Below are 15355 nucleotides of genomic sequence, written 5' to 3'. Positions count from 1 at the left end.
AATCACTCAGTCAGAGTTTATTCGACAATCATGGGGCCTTAAGGGTTATGAAGCTTCCAGCCAACGAAAAATCTGTAATGGCTCTTGTTCATAACCATATGGAAACTGTGAAACAAAAAATCAAAAATTATATTAAAAAAGATATTGCCCAATCAAAGAAATTCTCCATTACCATGGATGAATGGCCCAAATCGGTAACCGGAGATTCCTGAATATAAATCTGCATTTTGCCTGCCAAAAAAACATCAATCTTGGAGTGGTAAGAATTTTTGGAAGTTGCAATGCAAAAAAAATGCAAGAACTCGTAGAAGAGCACCTTGAATCTTTTGGTCTATCATTTAAGCACGATATTGTATCCACTACTGGGGATGGAGCAATAGTTATTATCAAGTTCGGAAAAGAATCACCTGCTTTTTATCAAACATATCTTGCGCATGCCTTGCAGCATTTGGCTGTTACAAAAACTTTTTATAAAGAAAAATCAGAGACAGAAGACAGTATAGATGAAAGTTCAGGAGAGACTGATGATTTTGATGATGTTGATAATGGTTTGAGCATTAATGAAACTGAATTACAGAATGAATCATTCAAGGAAAACATAAATATTGTGAGACAAGTTGTAATTTTTTTCAAAACTTCTGTTGTGCATTCAGATTTGTTCAAGTCTAAATGTAGAGAAAAATTACAGATAGAGGAACAACTCTCTCTGTATTGTAAAACCAGATGGAATTCAATGCTGAAAATGCTTGAAACACTTGTAAAATTCTATGATGTTACAAAAGATGTACTCATTGAACTTGGATCTGAACGTCTTTTAACAAATTTAAACCTGGAATTAATAAAATCAATAGTCTTGGCATTAAAACCAACTGAAGTGGCACTTAACGCTATGGGTGAAAAACAAGCCACTTTACGAACATTTAACAGCACATTTAACTTTATGTGAGAGAAGTTAACTGAACAAGAATCTGAAATAAGTAGTTTTCTTTCTGAAAATATGGATTTTTACATCAATAGCAGGAAAATATGGATATCAATAGCAAAAACATCATAGATATGATGAATTGACTAAACAACTTAACAACTTAATAAAATGCCATCAAAAGCTTCTATAGAACTAGCAGCTGCTTTGATGAAGCGTTTATTTCCATCACCAAATTCATCAAATGAAAAATCAAGCAGTGAAGCAGAAACACCTACCAAAGTTGGTATTTCTCTTGAAGAACAACTTAAGAGTACTATTACAAGCTCCAACCAGCAAACTACCGGAAGGTGACCACTTTAAAAAATTAAGTCAAGAATTTACTTTGTCAAAAAGTAATGGTGAATTGACTGTAAATTTAAAGCGGTTACTTGAAGCTATTTACAGTATAAAATCAATGTCGATTGATTCTGAGAGGGCATTTTCCATGGCCAAGAATTTTTGCACCAAAATTAGGTCGCACCTATCAAACTACTACATGCACTGGTGTTTTTAAAATATTTTTTCATTAATATAAACGCATAAATAAATGTATAAGTAAAGAAAAAGTTTCTTTTAAATTTCTAAAAAATATTATTTTAGATATAAGTCCATCATAAGTCTTTTGATAATGTATGTCAACTTCAAATGCTCAAAAGCCCGAAAAAACAATCAAGCTCGAGCTCAAGCTTAACCGAGCTTTACCAAACCCTACCTGCAGGCAAAAAGAGATCGAAACCAGACAGCAGGCAGCATTGTTCAGCAACTGCTCACGGCAATGGACAACAGGTATCCCTGTTTACCATGGCTAGATGACTTCATAAATGTAGCCAATTCGCCCTCCATTCTAAAAGCTGCATACCATTAATAGCTGCCCATCTGTGATATCGTACACAAAGACTTGACACCTCATCAATGCAGTAATGACTTCTTTACCAATGAGAGTCGTTTCACTCAGACAAATGATTCTCAGCATTAGTTGATACACAGACAGACAGTAATATGCTTTCATCCATTAACATTGAGACTGCTGAGGCGGTTCTGGCATACTTATACAGAGAGAATTATGATGAACGGACAGACAGAGCTCCACATTTTCAATAGAGGTTCACTTACCGGAGATCATTACTGCAATGAAAATATCCTCCCCCATGTGCATCTCTTCCAGGGTACCATTGGTACTGACTTTGTTTTTATGGATGACAATGAACAGCCAAACAGCACTTATGCTGCTGAATAGCACTTGAAAAGTGAAGATAATGGTTTGGCCAGCACCAGCATGCTCTCTTGATTTAAATACCATTAAACTTGTGTGGAATACTTTAGGGAGATGCCTGGCAGCAAAATCTTTCTCTCTGAAAAATACTGGATATCTGAAATATATGCACCTTGAAGAATGGAGATGCTTACCCCAAGAACTGTTAGATAATCTGGCACTGAGTATCTTAACAGACAGTGCAACACAACCATTGAAGTTAGGGGAGGTCATATGCCTCACTCAGACTCTTTGATTTGTTGTTTTTCCTCTTAGCCAGATAGTATTTTGTACCAATGCCATTCTATGGATAATATCTTTTTTTTTTTTACTGTACGCATCCTGTTATTATTACTATATATATATATATATATATTGTTACTATACTTTGCTCATCCTTTAAGTACTGTACTGTGCTCCTGTAGTATGAATTTTAAGTCTCCCAGTTGATGTTCTACAAAATTGTGACCAAAGACAGAAAAGTTGCTTAAGTTTTGCACACTAGCATAGTAGAAATAAATGAAAGACCTTTTTTTGAAGAGGGGAAAAAAAGATCGAATACTTCCAGAACATTACCTATTTAGTTGATTGCCCAGAGAGATTGATGAATGTTTTATTAAAGATGGAGACAGAAGTATGGCTCAGAATTCCACAGGAATCACTGGCACACCTTTGGCAGAATCTCCGCTAACCTTCATGGTTTGATGAGCCAACTTTCCCAGTTGATGCAATAATGTGAAGTACCAGGAAAAAATACAGTGCTATTATTTATTTTAAAATTTAAAAATAAAAGATATTTAGTATTCATAATGCTTCAGCTACAGACTATTTTGAATTTATTTTGAGTATTATATTTTTATTGCATTTAGTAGTAACTAAACTAAAGAACTATAATGTATAATGTTTTCAGTTCTAGACTCAAATTTTTTGTTTATTTATTTATTTTTAATAAGCATACTATGTAATATTTGATACTTGAATATTAGGTAGTACTTGCCAACACTATACCGAAGCTTTTTGACAGTAAAATATATGTTCCACATCAGTAGATTAATTACACAAGATTTCTGGTTCCAGAAGTTGGCAACCGAATACAAAATCATTGCTAATGGATTGCTATTCTCTTCAGTTTATCTCTGCCTCTGTATGAGCTCTGCAACATAAAAGTCTAATGAAGCCCTTCAACCAGTTTTCAATTTTTATTCTAACACATTGTAAGTTATGAATACATTTTTATAATGTCTTCTGTCATAAACAGCTCCACTGCATGAGAAGTGGAACATTCTTGATTTTTGGGAAAATGCTGCATGCCTAGAAATAATAAATTACTTTTGCTTCATTACTTGGCAAATCTAACTGAAATTTTCTTTCCCATTTCTGAAATATAGAGCCCTATGCCCAGTTATTCTTGAAATTGAGTTCAAAAATCTATGCCAAAATAAGGTTGCTTTTGTGTCCAATTTTAAAATCCATAGTTTCTTTAACATTAAATTAGGTAAAAAATATGTCACTTATTCACAAACCTTCTCACCAGGTACACTGGAAATAGCTTTCCCCCCCCAAATAAAATATTAATAAATTTTACTAAAACAATCTCACTTTTTTTTGTCAGCTAAACATGCTGTCAGTTAAATGTACTGTCTGCTAAATGTTTCTTCAGATAAATATTCTGTCATCTAAATGTCTGTGTTGGTTAAATGCCCTGTTGGCTAATATCATGTCGGCTAAATGTCTCTGTTGTTTAAGTGTCCTGCTGGCTAAATGTCCTGTCAGCTTAGTGTCTCATTGGCTAAGAGTCCGCAACCACAGAAAAATGACAAACCAGAAGAGTGTTGGCACAAAAATGAGTTTAATATACTTTCATCAGCTGACAACTTTTCATATCACAGTCACAGTAATAAATAGAATGGATGCTACAACACAATAGACAAAAAAATTAGAGAAGTACATTTGTTAAATGATTTTATTCTAGGTTGTTGCATAAAATGCTAATTAATTGTCAAATGACCCATTTGAATAATAAAAAGATAACTGTAAGAAGCAATTCAAAATGAAGATTAGCGATAATGAGGTTCACATCACATAAACAGGTGGATTTTTCAGAACTGTATTCATGTACTACTTCTTGCATAAGCAGTTTTATGCACCTACCTCAGGTTAGCATGTCAGATTAACATAATTAGTTAGAAAGTGATGTGTGATGAACCAAAGGAAGGTTGGAAGCTGACTGAAACTAACGTATTATTAAAGTCCATTACTGATGTGAGCCAAAATATAACTGTACACACTTGGTTCCGAGAGATAGAAGCTCAAAGACATGTTGATCAATGTCACACATAAGCTACCATTTTGGAGATGGCTACTATTTGTCAATAACAGACCTTCAGAACAGATGGCAAAATGTCCTTCACTCGCAAAGATAACTTTAACTTCAATGGAAAAAAGAGCACAGACAGTTACAATTCACAAAATCAGGAATGTATACACATAGACCAGCTGTTTGCGTCCCAATGACACAGTTCCCAAAATCACAGGGCTCGAAGAAAGTTCCCTGAAGAACACTGTGATTGACGATCTGCCAAAAAAAGAGCCATATAAATCTCTTTTTCCACGTGTCCGGATTTTGCATAGAGCTATATTACTCTGCTTAATGTCTTTAGATTATGTTAATTGGTTCAATAATTCTAACAGACATGAAGCAAATTATCGTTATGTCTAAAACAATGATTTCTGATTTGGAGAAAACATAGCAACAGACACAGTTCGATGTGTATCAACAGGTGTCCACCAAAAACAGAATAACAAAAACATCGTAGACGGAAATGTCGCAGAAAAAACAACACAAGGCGAAAATGTCAAAACATCATGGGAGAAAAGAAAGCAAAGAGAAAACGTAGCAGTTCTAAAACATTGTGGTACAAAATATCATGAGTGAAAATAAAGTAGTTAAAAATCTTCACAGTTTAAAAACATTGCCGTTGAAAATATCGTGGTAAAAAATAAAGTACCTACAAATCATCTCATGACGATAACATCATGCACATGTGTTTTTTAGGTTTTAAAAATACGTGAATATAATGATTTGGAAGCGTAAAAGGAAAGAGGGATATTTTTACTTCTATATTTCCTATTTTTGAATGAACTAATAACTTTTTGCTAAAAAAGTAAGGAAACTTAAGCATACAAAAACTAAAAATGAACAGAAAATTAATGGAATTTACAGCACTTAATTTTAAATTTACATAGTTAATTAAAAATTTTATTATTCTTTTTATAAAGTTTTACTGATAATTTTTCATGAAAAATAATATCTAAAAATGTTTAGAAAAAGGAAGATAAATAACTGTATCAGGTTACCTCCATACAAATTACTTGGTTAATTATCAAATTATTTTCTTTCACATTTGTTAATCTGTTATTGTTTTATTGTAAAGTGTCGTTAATATTTTCACCCTCTTTTCTTCTTGCGATACCAAATCATTTTGCGAAAATGCATTTATAACTTTTAAAACCTGAAAAACACACGAATGCGATGTTATCGTCGTGCGATGATTTGTAAGTACTTTATTTTTTATCATGATATATATGACGATGATGCTTTAAAACTGCGAAGTTTTTTAACCACTTTATTTTTTACCACTGTATTTTGCACCACAATGTTTTAGAACTGTGTCATTTTCTCTTTGCAATTATCATAATTATAATTATAATTGCAATTATCAGAGCTAGCAACTAACTAACACGATACCAACTCTGGCTTAAAATCCCAAAACCTCATATTAAATACTTGCAACTCATTTGCATTCTGGTGAGGAGTATGGAAAGAAGTTATAGTAAAGGCTGAAATTGTAAATAACTGGCTAATTAACATAAAACACCCTACAACCTATTCGTTTCCCTCCAAAAGATACAGACAGTAATGTTTTTTTAAATATTGTTATGAAATGTACAGTAAGATGGCTTTCCCACAAAGCAGTTTTAGGGTTGCCATAAAATAGCAAGGGAAGGCAGGCTTCCCACATTTGGCAGAAATTGCCCATTTGGCGACAAACATGGCGATATACCACGGACGGATGAAGAACCTTCTGGAACGAATTCTTACCGGTTTAGCCCAGAATGTTCTCGAACATAAGCTGAAGGCTATATAAACCCTGCTGGTCCGCAGTCAGTATCGAGTGTGTGCCTCGCATAGCGTGCGAGATAGTTAGTATCGAGTTGGTGTCTCGTCTAGCGAGTCGATTAAGTTGACAGCCAGGCAGCTAGGGCAGAGTGGGTCGTCGAGTGCACTGAAAGAAACTCTTAGTGAATCGTGGTTAGTGCATTGTTCAGAGAGTGTGTTGAGCTCCGAGAATGACTGAACCGAAGAGTCGTGAGCTGTGTTCTGAGTATCGTCGAGTGCATTGCGTGGAGAGTCTCAAGATTACGTGGAGTTTCGAGAACAACCAAGCAGAGTCGCGGGTTGTACTCTAATGCTTTGTCTAATGCTGATAACCTGGAGGCTGTGTCGCTGATCATGTCAGCGTGTATATAGTAGTTCATCGAGGACTGTAAAAAGTGTTTTGGAGCTGTCCTGATTAATACTGATAAATAAAGTGTGTTTCAATACTTCATCAAATAGTGTCGTCATTATTCACTCCAAATCCATACGAACCCTGTACGAATGTGAAGAAGAAAATAACGTAACAACTGGCGTCGGAAAAAAAACGCAACAATATCAAATGAGTTTCTAGCAATATTATTCTTTACTGTTTATTGTTCCTTTCAAAAACCCATATTGTGCCTCATATTTATCAGCACTTGTCTATTCCCATTAAATCACCTGCTTTCCTAATCTTATTGATAAGTGCAGATGATTAGCCTTAACTTTAGTAAAACTCAAATGTATTTTACTTCATAATCAATGATATATTAAAGAACAAAATTAAAATTATTAAGAAACAGATTTATTGTATTTCAATAATTCGCTCCTTTATGTAATTACAAAGTTTAATACAAGTTGAAAGATAATTAAAGATCTTATGTTTTATTATATCAGAACACTACCAGAACTAGCTACCAACGAAGATGCTTTGAAGACAAAGACACTGTATTCCATTTCGTGGCAATACATACTCAAGGAAGGATAATATACACATGATGTGTAACATAATAAATGTACTGGCCTAAAAATTTTTAGATATTGCTAAACAAGTTTCTAATTTAAAAAGTGTCAGTTATTTCTTCTGTGAATGTATACAAAATATTATCATCTAAAAAAAATTTATATATTTATAATAACTTTGTGAGATAGTCATAAAGTACAATGCATTTATCTATGGAGAAGGGAGGGGCACTTTATAGATGTTAGCCATTTACACAGATTACTTCCTAGAATATTCATCTCTTGACACATTCAAGGAGCATTTGGGTACTTCAAATAGAATTCACAGAACATGTTTTTCATTAGTTTTCGAAGTTTCTGAAATGAATGCTCTTACAAAAACTAACATTTAGACCAAAGTTTTTATTTAAGAAACACAGTAGACACCAGATTTGGAGAGTCAAGAAATGATTAAGAACAGTCAAATTTTTGTTTGATGTCAAACAGCCTCATAAGACATAAGAAAATAAATAATCAACACTTTCAATAACACAGAATAGACAGAATAAATTAAAATTAATTATGCAAAAGTGATTTATTAACCTACTAGCAAAAATAATGCAAAATATTTACCTAACAGCAGAAGTTTAAGTTGTCGCCGAGCAGCCCGCTTATCATTCCTCAGCTGTTTCTCAATCTCCCGGTTAATTCGTTTTTGTTCTTTTGCTTTATCGCTCATGCAACAAGCCATCACTGGGCTTGAAAATATTTAGGTATTTGATGCAATCTAAAATAAAACAAAGTTAATGAGATACAAATGATATTATGAAACAAATATGAAAAATCTTGTGTAAGAAAAAGATGTGTATAATTTTTCATACAAATTTCTTTTGAATACCATTAAAGACAAACAATTAATTAAAAGAAAATACCTGAAATTTTAATTACTTTTATCCTCCAAATTCTATTCGGTCAGAGAATATTCAAGTAAAATTTTTCTGACATTATTAATACTCAATTTAGAATTCTCAGAATTTGTCTTTTTTTTATAAGAAATAGAATGTCAACACAGATATTCAGATTTCCCCGCAGATTCCAGCACACATTCATTTAATGTTAAAACAGTTCAGTATATTGTTAAAATGAAAATAAATGGACTGTTAAAAGCATGACAATGAATAAAGCAATTTGTACTTCTGATGTCATCCTAGCTTCTATTCATTTATGATAAAACACACCTCTTTTTTTATGAACTTGAAAGTGAATCATTTGCTACTGCACGTCAGCCAATAAATAGTACATACAAATCTACATTAATATCTCCTTTATGTATTTCTTTTTACTTGGAAGGATTTAATACAAACATGGTATGCAACAAAAGACCTTGAGATTGGCATAGATTTATGTACAAGATCTCAATCGATTTCAAGGGAAACAGGTACTGGTTCCTCTTTTTCAGGAGTAAAGAAATCTTGGTAAAAATATATTTACAGGTGCCCCTTGGTGACAACTGGTGATTTTTAGCGGTACATGGACACCAAGTTTGTGGAATTCTTTGGGCTTTGTGTAGCAGTGACTTTTGTGCCTAAGATCACAGCTACACAAATCCAAAATAACAAGTCAACAACATTGAGTTTGGCATAGATTTATGTACAAGATCTCAATCGATTTCGAGGGCAAACAGGTACAGATTCCTCTTCTTCAGGAGTAAAGAAATCTTAATAAAAATATATTTACAGGTGCCCCTTGGCGATAATTGGTGATTTTTGGCGGCACATGGACACCAAGTTTGTCGAATTTTTTGGGCTTTGTGTAGCAGTGATTTTCGTGCCAAAAATCAAAAATCCAAAATAACAAGTCAACGAATTGCACAAACTCGGTATCCTGTACACATCAACCTATTTTCACTTAAAAAAAATCAGAGAATTGCACGAGCTAGGCATTGCACACTCCCTTGACTTTGTCCATGTACACATCAATCTATAGTCACTTAAAAAGACAAAAGAGCAGCCAACAAGATATAATCTCAATAAACTACATTTTAAATCAAACAATGAAATAACATAAAAAAGGAAATTCATCTTAGCACTACACAAAGGAAATATCCACTTACCTTATTTACAAATTTCCCTGCCTTCAGTCAAACAAAACTCCTTAACAGCACTCAAAAACTTCCTAAAATTATCTGAACTAGAATATGTATACTGGCATCGCCACATTAAATTCGCAAAAAGGAGTCAAAAATGTCCTCTGTAGTGCAGGTATCCTCTGACGTTCCACCATACGCATTTCTTTCCAACAAACAGGACACTTATAATGGCAACTAAGTAAACCTTCATTTACACACCAGTCAATTAATGCTTTTTCCCTTTCATTCCAAATCATACAGAAACTTCAAATTAACCTTACAACATTCAGCCATTTTTACCATGTAAACCATAAAATAACAACATACCTCTTACACAAAATCCATCCATCCCACCATTCAAATTTACCGCAATCACATGACCAATTATGTCATAATATGGTTTCCATAGCATTCAACTACTCAAGTTACCATAAAATGAAACAACAACTTGGCAATAATCCAAGACGCACCCATCAATCTACTTTAACCGAAATCTCTATGACTTGAAAAAATAGCAGATCATGAATCGTGATGGTAATTATTGGCATATAGAAGTGCAGCTTTAAACAGTTATCATGGTAATTGTGCGCTAATGTGGTGGCTGGTCATAAAAATAACACAAGCGTAGAACGCTTTGCTAAAAAGTGAAAAGGTAAAAATTACCTAGGTAACTGCGTGAAAAGCAGTGAGCATAATGGTCATATTTATATCCCACAGTAAAGTGAATGAGAAGGTTGTGCCATCTAACAGCAAAAATATTAACAAAGTTAAGTTAATAGAATTTTAAAAGCATTAGGAAGGACTGGATTGGTCATTTACTAAACAAAATAAATCTTTGTAAAAGCATTTCACATTTACAAAGATTATGTTATTTAGTTGATAACTAACTTGTTTAGTCCAATCCAGTCTTTCCTAATGCTTTTAACATTCTATTAACTTAATTTTGTTAATATTTTTGCTGATAGATGGAACTACCTTCTCATTCACTTTACTGTGGAGTATAAATACAAGTGCTTTTCAGTCTTGAAGATCTTTTTTCTCCTGATGAAGAGGAATCTGTACCTGTTTGCCCTCGAAATCAACTGAGATCTTGTACATAAATCTACGTCAAACTCAAGGTTGTTGTGTTACTAATTTTATGTTTCACTTGGCATGTTCCTCTTCTGTTTCCATTTTTGTAGTTTCAAGGCATTAGCTGCCTTCTTTTCTTGCATTTCCAGTTTCATATATTTATGAAACGAAAAATGCAAGAATCAATTACTATTGATTTAATAATTTTGATAAGTCATCTATCTAAAACACATTCTAGATTTAAAATTAGACGAAATTTAATTTAGATTCACATCTGCTTTAAGTATACAATTTGTTTTCTATTAAAAAATTATAAAATCAACATCAAATTAAAATTTAATTTTCCCTAATTTTAAATAACATCTTATGCACCTTAGAAGTTGCATAGCTTCCCTGTTGACTTCATAGTAAAGGGAGCTAACTGCCATAGTGGTAAGCCTGGGTTTTAATCCTGGAAAAGGCCCAAATGTTTGTAAGCATATAGTGTCTTTGCAGTATCAGAGTTCATAGCCACATTTTAGTTAAAAAAATAAGCACCTATAAGTACTTTTCAAGCACATTTTAAGGAAAAAATAAGCAACTGTCTAATTACATTATACACAACTGCATAACCTTAAAAGAAAAATTAGATTTGTAATTTAAAATATGAGCAATGCAATATTTATTATGAGAATGAGCATTACCTCAACAATGGAAAACAATTAACTTTTTTTTTTTTTTTTTTTAAATTTTAAATGACAGTTCAATTTACAGAATTAGTTTACAATGAGAGAAAAAAAAACTATGCAGAACTAAACTATATTACAAAATTTAATGATGATATTTCAGTTGAAAATATAGAAAATAAATAATAATAAGCCATAATAATTGTATTCGTTTAGCACCTAATAATAAATACAATTTATTTTTCCACTCATATTAATATTTAAATAATTTAACTTAAATCAAAATTCTGAACATTTTCTAAATTTTCATTCCATAACAGTTTTCCCTTAACATATATCCCAAACAAAGTAATTTAAGTAAAAAAGAGGCACATTTCTGAAATCAGAAGACGGGAAATTGCTTCATGCAGTCATCCTTTAACAGTAAAAGCTTACCCGCATAATCGGAAATTCCCGAATATTCCGGACAGTAACTGGAAAAAGAGGAGTGGGGGGAGACTGTAGCCGTTCTTTAGATTTAAATGTAGGCTAAATAAATGATTTTGACATTTCGATATGTGCATCATATAAAAGTGTTCATAAACAGATCTCAGACTGAACATCAAAATTAATTATCAATGCAAAATACCGCAAACGTTATTGCGCAATACGTGCAGCGTAATTCTTCTATATGTGATATTACGCAATCGGAATCAACACCTGCCGGTATTCGGAGAATAAAGAACTAAATAAAGGAAAAGAAAGAGACTTATTAATCTGGGGTGTTTCTGATTCTAATTTTCAACAGAGTGTATTAAATTTCCGAAATAGAATCAATCTTCGTTTGGGTTGGGTAGACCACAAAAACGTTTAGTCCTATTCAATCCAGATTGGACAGTGACAAAAAAAAAAAAAAAAAAAAAAAAAGTCCGCTGCTTCAATATTAGAGATTTTGCAGAGAAACTCCCAACCTCCATACTGTATAATGTATTGGCAAAGAAAATGAAATTATTTTGACTATTCGATTACTTTCCTTTTATTTAAACCATTCCGAATATTATTCCTTAGAAAGGTAATCTGTGTAAAAACACACCCATTTTTGGAAGTTTATCTATACTTCAGCAGTTACTGCAACTATATTATTATAAATATTCATACATATGCTCATAATATAAGCATAACGATCACAATAAACACGAATATGAACTGACCACGCGGAACGAGAATGCAAATTATTAAAATCTTGATAGAAATTCAAACGTGTGTAGTATTTGGGTGGGAGGAAGAGAATACCAAATGTACCGGAATTTTCTACCGCTTTCGCAATTCTTTGGCCAATAGAACGACGTGCACCTGTCTGTACTCTCGCGCGCACCATAGGTTACGTTAATGCAGAGGAAGGGGGGAAAAGCAATTTCCGGGAGTATGATTCACCATCTGACGTTGCATATAAGGAAGAAAAGTTGTTTATTTAGTTTCGGCTTTGGTACGGGGGAAAAATGCGCGTTCATTAAAAACAAAGGATTAAAAAAAAAGCACTAAAAGCAAAAAAATAAGCACTAAAAACAAAAAAATAAGGGCTTTAAAGAAAAAGTAAGCACCTATAAGGGCCTTTATATTTTATTTTCAAATATAAGGACTTATAAGCACTTGTAAGGACCGCTACGAACCCTGAGTATGGAAATACCATTGACAAAAAGTCCTTTAAAGGAGAAGAAAAAAGAGAGCCTTGCATATGTAGTTTGGAGAGTTCTTCTTCAAAAGTAGGGCAGAGATGAGCAAATTGATATAATAACTTATAAGATGATTGATATAATACTCAAGGCCTCTGAGCCAATGATAGGTGCAACTACTGTGCTCGTGGCAAATTTGTAACTTTGATTTGATGTTACTGACAGACAAGTGAGATAAATCATAACAAAATTTACATAAGCCTTTGAAAAAATATTTACAGTACAGCATCTTTTCTGTCAAACAGTCATATATATTTTACATGTTAGGGCAAATTTTCTGCTACTAGACATTACCTCCAAATTTTATTCTCATGTTATATACTAGGGATACCTAAAAATTTTATTCTCATATTATACACCAGGGATGGCCAAACCTCAAGATGATGGGAGCCGCATGGTAGATTTTATGAACATTCAAGAGCCGCAAGACCAAATTTATATTGCTTCAAAAATAATGAAACAGGTTTTGAATACAAAGAAACTTTTGAAGTAAGTTAATGAGTAATGCATATAAATATGAATAAATACATCTTATATCTACAGTTTTGAGTTTAGAAAAGTCCCAAGAAAATAAAAAATTGTAATGCTTGTACTGAGCAACTACACGTTTTCTGTTCAAGTAGAGAAAGCAAACATTTTCCTATGATTTCCTTCATACCTCTCCGTTTATAATTATTTTTGTTTTATTTTAGTAGGAGTAAAATGAGCATATTCATTGGTCTACAATTATATAAAAAATTTTATTTGAGTAAATTACAAATCCTTATTTAAAAGAAAACTGAGTTTTTTTTTTTTTTTTCTTTAACTCATGAGAAGTACAAGCATTACTTTTAGAGGCCTTTCCCACTGGGGTTTATCTGAGCAAATGAACACAACTAACGTAGTCGACCCATCTCCAAAACCAGTTTTTCCCCCAAGTTCAAAAATCTGAACTGCAGGCACAGCAGAGCTAGTTGATACATGGAATCGACTCCGTTAGCTCAGATAAATCAAAGTGGGAACGGCACTTTAGAACGGGTAAATTAAATGATACACATCAATGTGCAGAGAAACTGTTATTTAAGAAAAATATTTATTTAAAAATAAGCTATTAACCTGTCTAGGCTTTTGCTTAAAAAGTAATTTTGTTTCTCCACACAATTAACAAAATGTCAACATACTAAGATCATTCGAATCTTTGGATCCTAACCTAAGAAATCGTTAGACAATTTTTCCCAAAACTTTGCAATAACTACTTTTACTGATGCCCAATAAAAAAGAATTCACAAAAAAACTAATAATAATAATAATAATAATAATAATAATTCAATTGCAATTTCAGGGGTATTTGAATAGTATCTTTAAAGACGGCCGTGGCTGATATTCACCATGGCATCTTACGGATCTGCCAGAATTTTTTAGTAATCAGCACACTTGGCATCACTGAAAATTCTCGACACTATCTCCTGAACCGCCACGATTATTTTGGACATAGATAGCAAAGTTCGTGCGCATCATTCAAAATTCTTGAAATTATCGCTCAAATATTCTGATAATTTTGGATAGATAACAAAGTTCATGCTCATCATTGAAAATTCTCGAAACCACCTCTTGAATCATTACAATAATTTTGGACATACAAAACTATTGCTAATAAATGTAGTAATTATGCCGAGCTATATAAACACTGAGCACATATTCCATCTGCCTACTAGCCAAACTCTTCAACCCAGCAGTTATTCAAATGCATAGCAAATCAAAAATAATGTTACAGAAAGAAAACATACCAGTCACTAATATAATGAAATTATTTCACAAATGCAGATATAACACCCTGAACACGTAACTCTTCATATTTCTGTGGACAAGCACAGATGTTCGATGTGGAGGCCTTTTGCAACAGGGCAGAAGTCTGCACAATAGTTTAGTTCCTAAGCTCTTGCCAAATAGTATGGATCCATCATAACCTAAATGTTGGACGCATAAAGGCAATCAAATGACTTACAGTCATGTCTTGAATTTTTAAGTAAAAAAACTCAGAAGAAAGTTTAAAATAAATTATTGTCAGCCACATTACAGCATTTTATTGGGTTGCCTGACCCGTGTACAGAAAATAAATCTCAAATTGAGTTGAAATGAAGTCTGTAAGCAGAGGATATTTTAGAAAATAAAAGATAAGACTAAATGTTTACAGGAGCAAATTTTCACATTATTCACTGAAATTTGCAGTGATCAAGCAGTGGATCACTAAACAACTTTTCGTTTGGCTACTAAGCTTTCATGAAGAACGTGTCAGATGTACATGATGATAAAAAATTAGGAAGACATAACCTATTAACAGATTAAAAGAAGTGTAATGCTGGCATCAGAGCCGGGGCAGCTGCAAAGCGACAGTACTAAGGCGTGAAACATTTTAGATATGCCGAACAATAAAATGCCTCTAACCTAGTGCGATACTTACCGGCAACTCTAAACGTAGTGCAGTAAAATGCCTTTTACCTAGT

The 15355-nt window shown here is 33.0% G+C and overlaps 1 protein-coding gene across 6 annotated transcripts in view; it reads right to left on the bottom strand.

The window, feature by feature from the left end:
* Positions 1 to 15355, bottom strand: part of LOC118182162 (guanine nucleotide-binding protein G(q) subunit alpha-like) — an 82296-nt gene that overhangs the window by 41839 nt on the left and 25102 nt on the right. For 3 of the 6 annotated variants that reach the window (XM_085816043.1, XM_085816044.1, XM_085816048.1), the window contains exon 3: positions 7930 to 8083. In XM_085816043.1, coding sequence (XP_085672169.1) covers positions 7930 to 8047 — 118 coding nt within the window. In that variant the 5' untranslated portion in view covers positions 8048 to 8083. Of the gene's footprint in view, positions 1 to 2792; positions 2978 to 3213; positions 3370 to 7929; positions 8084 to 15355 lie in introns of all 6 variants that reach the window. The other 3 variants (XM_085816046.1, XM_085816045.1, XM_085816047.1) reach the window with 3 other exon arrangements.

Source organism: Stegodyphus dumicola, chromosome 4 (genome assembly GCF_044657685.1).
Source record: "Stegodyphus dumicola isolate Sdum_Otavi_A_Nest chromosome 4, ASM4465768v1".
NCBI lineage: Eukaryota > Metazoa > Arthropoda > Arachnida > Araneae > Eresidae > Stegodyphus > Stegodyphus dumicola.
Note: the sequence above shows the minus strand (reverse complement) of the source record. Positions and strands in the feature narration are given on the sequence as shown.